Genomic DNA, 6,233 nt, shown 5'->3' with positions numbered 1-6,233 from the left:
TCGACTGTAGCCCTTCATCTATATAAAGGGGAGGTCTGGATCCGCTTCAAACTGTTTCTCGAGTTAATCCCGCGGTTTTAGGTAACAAATCCCGCGAGAAATTAGGAATCCTAACTGACACTGCGCACGCGCGGACTGTCCGTGCTCCCAGCGCGGACCGTCCGGCCTCGAGACCGGACCGTCCGCTCAATTTGGTTTTCAACATAAAGATAAAAAAATGACTTCTATTTATTTTGTTCACTTGACATAATCATTAGTTTAACAAGTGATTTTGAAATTTCACCCCATTTGGTTCCCCTTACACAGTTATACACATATATATATATATATATAGTAGCTGCACATATATATAATTTCCATTCGTCGTGATTCAGCGCTGCTCAGTAGTAGCTAGAGCGAAAGCCTTACGTGCGGCAGATTCAGATATTCCGGTGAAGCGTGCATGGGTCGGGATCGCCGGATGGATCGAAATTAGCGCGAAATTTGAGAGGCCGGGGAACTTCCAGAACGGATAATATCCATCCATATCCATATCTCAAAAGACCAAGCCTGGCCACGAACGCATGCTATCCCTGATCTCCTCTTCATATTTTCTTATCCGCAGGTACCAGCCAAAAAAAAGACACCAGCGACCCCTTTTGACGGCAGGATTGCGAGGGCGCGCGCGCGCGCGTCGTCGTAGACGAGGCGTGTCAGCGCGACAAGACAGAAACTGATCGAGCTCTGCCCTCTCTGCTGGCTGCGTATAATTCAGTAATTAACTCTGGTATATTAATGCCATTTACGGTTGACAGCGAACAAAGTATATTATTAGCTACATAAGGACATGCCAGCAGGATTAATTTTAGCTAGGTCCCAAAAGCAGCCGGATTAATTTTAGCTACGTCCCAAAAGCAGCCGAAAACGACGTGCAGGCTCTCATCAGATTATGCAATGTCTCCGTCTCCTGCACGATTTTTTTTCAGCCCCGTTGGATCCAACCACCCAACGCCCCGGCCCCTTCTCATAAGAAAAAAAATGAAGCTTGCCATTTCGCTCAGGGCCCTGCAGCGGCGGCAGCTGGCGGGAGAGAGGCTTGGGACTGGGCCGCCCGGCCGCGAGGAATAAACTCACTCCTGTCTTCATACGTATCCATAGCCGGCAGGCGGCAGTACCTGTATGTGGTTTTAGCTATACGCGACCTCAGTTCGGGCGCAAGGTTAGTCTTCGATTTAAGCATAGATTTTATTTTATCTTCTTGGCTCCACCAAATAACACTAACAAAATCGCTTTGGCTTCTATGGGTTCAAATTAAGCACTGGATCGTACCATTTTCTTGTTCATTTATACTTTGTCATCCAATCCACACCGATTAATTTCTCACGGTCAACAACGCATGAAGTTTTCATTTCTGGGAAGAAGCATGTATTTTTTTTATCTCCGACTCGATCTAGTGGTGAGAGGAGGAAGATGAATAGTGCATGCATATGATATCTAGAGAGGCACCAGATCTAGTGGCTCCATGTTCTGTTCGCGGGCTAAGAAAAAACATAAACAAGCAGGCGCCTGAAAAATAGCTAGTCCCTAACTTTTTAGACCAATCTGTATGTTTATTTTGACGATATTGGTATGAAAAAGTCTCTCAAGAACAATATACATATGCAGCATGCATGTGCATGGTATAATTATAAATTATTAGCAGAGTTTAGATAAGTAGGCCCCCACGTCTGCGCTCCGCCACCTACAGCGAGCCTCCCTTTCCTCCCTCCCTGATTCGTTTGCACTTGCTGAGAGCTCAACAGAATTTGGTCACCGATTTCAATTCGCAGCTACTAATTCTCACCACATTGAAATTTTCGATTTGAAACAGTACAATTTCTGAAGAGAAATTGTACGTCTGAAACGGTTGCATGTGTACTATGAACTGCTAGCCATTCCCTGCATACGTGGGACACGCTCAGATCATTCATTCGCAGCACGTACGTAACCTTAATATTCTACTATACATCCATGCAGCTACAACCCCGACCAGGCGAGAAGAAGCATCGATAGTGTGACGAGCTAACCCACCACCAGCAACGTAATCCAAATCCATGGACAACCAGCCGCTGCCCTACTCCACAGGCCAGCCCCCTGCCCCCGGAGGAGCCCCGGTGGCGGGCATGCCTGGCGCGGCCGGCCTCCCACCCGTGCCGCACCACCACCTGCTCCAGCAGCAGCAGGCCCAGCTGCAGGCGTTCTGGGCGTACCAGCGCCAGGAGGCGGAGCGCGCGTCCGCGTCGGACTTCAAGAACCACCAGCTGCCTCTGGCCCGGATCAAGAAGATCATGAAGGCCGACGAGGACGTGCGCATGATCTCCGCCGAGGCGCCCGTGCTGTTCGCCAAGGCCTGCGAGCTCTTCATCCTCGAGCTCACTATCCGCTCCTGGCTCCACGCCGAGGAGAACAAGCGCCGCACCCTGCAGCGCAACGACGTCGCCGCGGCCATCGCGCGCACCGACGTCTTCGATTTCCTCGTCGACATCGTGCCCCGCGAGGAGGCCAAGGAGGAGCCCGGCAGCGCCCTCGGCTTCGCGGCGCCTGGGACCGGCGTCGTCGGGGCTGGCGCCCCGGGCGGGGCGCCAGCCGCCGGGATGCCCTACTACTATCCGCCGATGGGGCAGCCGGCGCCGATGATGCCGGCCTGGCATGTTCCGGCCTGGGACCCGGCCTGGCAGCAAGGGGCAGCGGATGTCGATCAGAGCGGCAGCTTCAGCGAGGAAGGACAAGGGTTTGGAGCAGGCCATGGCGGCGCCGCTAGCTTCCCTCCTGCGCCTCCGACCTCCGAGTGATCGATCGGCGCGTCTCTTGGTCCTGGCCTCCTGGCTTAGCTACATGTGCATGATGTCAATCGTTCAATGTGCCATGCTGTGTATACTCTACAGCAAACGTGGTAATGGAGCTGCTATGCATACAGAACGAATAAGGCGTGACGTGTGAGACCGTAAGAGTACGTAGTACTAATATGTAGATGCACGTGACGTGCCAATTAATCAAAGATTAACATGCAGTTAATTAATTAGTCCTCCTACCGAGGTGCCTCAAATCTATATTTTTTTTCCATTTATATATCGAGTTCACACAATCCATAAGAATACAAACTTCGGCAAGGTTTAGGATTTGGGGAACTTGAGGCTTGGGGAGTTAGGGTTCCATGGCTACCGGTCGTGATGACACATGGGGCATCAAGGTAGATTAAGGGTCTGTTTGTTTGAACTTTTAGAGTTTTTTTGAAAAGTTGTTGTTGAACTTTTGATACTGAGAAGCCAATTCAACGATGTTATTAGTTCCTAAATTAAGGAAGCTACATAAGTGTTGAGCACCAGTTTTAATACCTAGACGGTCGGAAGGTCCGACGTTGTGGCCCGAACGATTCGTGCCTCAGACGTTCCGTATTCATGCCAGAATCTTTATCACTTGCGTGATTATCCTAACAAATCTCACGGGAACCGTTGGAAACCACCTAAAAATGGGTCCAAACCTCCCTATCTACATATGAAGGGGTATGACAGATTAAAACACACACAATCAATCAACCCAAATCTACCTTATGCATTAGGAAGTAGGATTACTTCAACCTTAGTTATAGTTCCCCAACCTCAACCTTTGCATCTCTTTGGCTGACATCGTCTAGAGGCGTCTTGGGTAGCTTGCCGATTCTAAGGCAACACTAAGATCTTTCCTCCCCGGCCGGGTCCCTCCCAGGAGGCGAGATCCAGGTTCTACAGGAGATTCACGAAGCCCTCTTCGCCCTCGCGGACGGACCACCGTCTCCACACGGACGGCACACGTGCCCATAGAGAAGAGCGGAGCTCCCTGCATAGAGTCGCGGATGGTCCAATCGCCTATCACGAATGGTTCGTGCTCCCGCAGAGAGGCTCCCAAGATCTCGTTCCCCGCGAGTGAGATCTAGGGATCATTGGTGTTTGGCCCAAAAGCGAGCCAACAATAAGCAAGCTATTGTTGGGATTTTGATCCTAAGAAACTAATGGTAGCTTCTTAATGATGTTATTAGCTTTCTAAATGCATGAAGCTAGGAAAACTCACAAAACCAGTCTTTTCAGATTCCCATATAAATATAGCTTTTCTGATCCTTTTTGTGTTCTAAGAAAGCTAAACAAAAAAACTATCTATTTGTTTTACTTGTGGCTTTTCGTTCTCACTACTACAACAAACCTCTGTACAGGCGGTTTGGTTAGCCTCTACACAGGCGGTTCCAGGAACCGCTTGTGGTGCACCACCGCCTGTGATGTAAAACAACATCACAGACGGTCAATCAAAAACTGCCTGTGAAAGACACACATTACAGGCGGTCCAGTTCAAAGGAACCGCCTGTGATAGACACACATCACAGGCGGTTTCTTATCCTAGCCGCTTGTGTTAGCCACACATCACAGGCGGTTTTTAATATAAGTCCGACTGCATACAATATAAATCACAGACGGTTTTCAATATACAGATTCATATACAGAATTTTCAAACACAGATTCAATACACAGATTATACACATATTTCATACACAGATTATACACAGATTCACACAGATTGCATACACAGATTTATACATATCAAGTTCCATAACAGGTTTCATACACAGATTCATCCACATATCAAGTTCCATCGTCATACACAGATTTATACACATATCAAGTTCCATAGACAACTAAACATCTCAAAGTTCCATAGACAACTAAACATCTAAAGTTCCTAACTAAAGACCTAAACACTGTGTGATATCGTGTACAAACTTAGTTCTGGGAATTGATGCAATTTTCCATTTGTATTGTAGAATAGCCCTTGTTGATGAAGAACTTCACGGCGCATAAAGTAAAGCAAGTCTCTTAGCTCTTACAACCTTAGCCACGCCGACGGAAACCATATCTCTTTCTAACCATTCAACATTGATCTTGGATTTAGGAACCTGCAATGAAAGCAAAAAGCAAGCAGTGCTAAGAGTAATGTGAGGAGCAACAATATAACATAAAAATTGCAACATAGACAATGATAGCGAACTTACATCCTCACGATTGACCATGTAATGGAAGGTGACACGACACCATTCGCATACATAATAACCGCACAGGACAGTACCCGGAGGTTGTTTGTCACCATATGGAAATAATGATATTGACAAATTAGGCTTGTCCTCTGGATGTTCGCCGCCAAGATCTTTCCAATAAAAACGGTATGCACTGCATATAAGAATAGCATTGTGAGATTAAGAATACATTTGTTAAGTTGTAATAAGTACAAGTGTGCAATAATAATCATACTTCTCTAAAATCTTCAAGAAGTCATTATACATAGCCTTTTCCATTCTCAGTGAGTCGAAGACCACGACTTTACCATCCTTTGGAAAGATCATGATACAAATGTAGTGGTCACTATGTAGACATAGACGAAAACACATGTTAAGATCACGATTGCCATAATTTATAGTTCAAAACCATGTCGATAACTTACTTAAAGTGGTGCGGAGCTATTATTAAGTCCTTGCCATGTTGTACATGATTATACATGGCTCGTCCAATGTATGCCGCCATTACCTTCATTTTCTTTCTCTGATTCTGTTTGACGGCTTTCTCAAATTCAGCATCGTCCAAGTCTTTGTATTCTTCTCCATGTCTCCGAGCAACTTCTTTGTAGCGAGCTTGGGATATCATCAACGGGTCAAGAAACCCTGTCTTAAGTTGTTTCTTCTTATCATCCATGTATTGCATCCTACGTGTAAAAGTGTTAATCATTAGACTCTCGTTTATGTGTGCATGTACAAAACTAACAAATATGAAAGTTTAGAGGTACTTACAAGCAAAAGAGGGTTAAGTAGTTGGTTTCCATCCTTTGTCGGTGGTACAACGACCAGAGATCGTCAAAGAATAAATGCCGCACAGGATCTATATTATCTTTGCTCCAAAATGCATCTTCTGACACAACAAATGTGAAGTCCTCGAGTTTGTATTTGTTGCTAGCCACCATGTACCACTCATGCATTCTAATCTCCGGAGTCGATAACTTAGAAAGTTGCACTGTCGTCAAGAACGGCCTCCCATTCACAAATTTAGGAGGAACATCCTCCTTATTGTATATCGAGATATTGGTTTTAAGACGTAATGATTCTCGAGTATGAATCATTCCATCTTCTTCCCATACTTTGAAATTGTCTATTTGGGACCATGTGCCTACTCCATGAGATGCTAATTCCGCTTTTGATTGAT

General features: G+C 46.2%; 1 protein-coding gene across 2 annotated transcripts; it reads left to right on the top strand.

The window, feature by feature from the left end:
* The first annotated feature begins 963 nt into the window (after positions 1 to 963).
* LOC100281601 (nuclear transcription factor Y subunit C-1) lies at positions 964 to 3,049 on the top strand. 2 transcript variants are annotated; one of them, XM_008676916.3, is made up of 2 exons: positions 964 to 1,198; positions 1,996 to 3,049. In XM_008676916.3, exon 2 carries the CDS (start codon positions 2,073 to 2,075, stop codon positions 2,808 to 2,810), a length of 738 nt encoding a protein of 245 aa, XP_008675138.1. In that variant the 5' UTR covers positions 964 to 1,198; positions 1,996 to 2,072; the 3' UTR covers positions 2,811 to 3,049. The 2 variants fall into 2 exon arrangements, with proteins under 2 accessions (XP_008675138.1, NP_001147992.1); NM_001154520.2 differs by having other exon boundaries at positions 1,039 to 3,049.
* Positions 3,050 to 6,233: the final 3,184 nt, after the last annotated feature.

Source organism: Zea mays, chromosome 1 (genome assembly GCF_902167145.1).
Source record: "Zea mays cultivar B73 chromosome 1, Zm-B73-REFERENCE-NAM-5.0, whole genome shotgun sequence".
Lineage (NCBI taxonomy): Eukaryota > Viridiplantae > Streptophyta > Magnoliopsida > Poales > Poaceae > Zea > Zea mays.
Note: the sequence above shows the minus strand (reverse complement) of the source record. Positions and strands in the feature narration are given on the sequence as shown.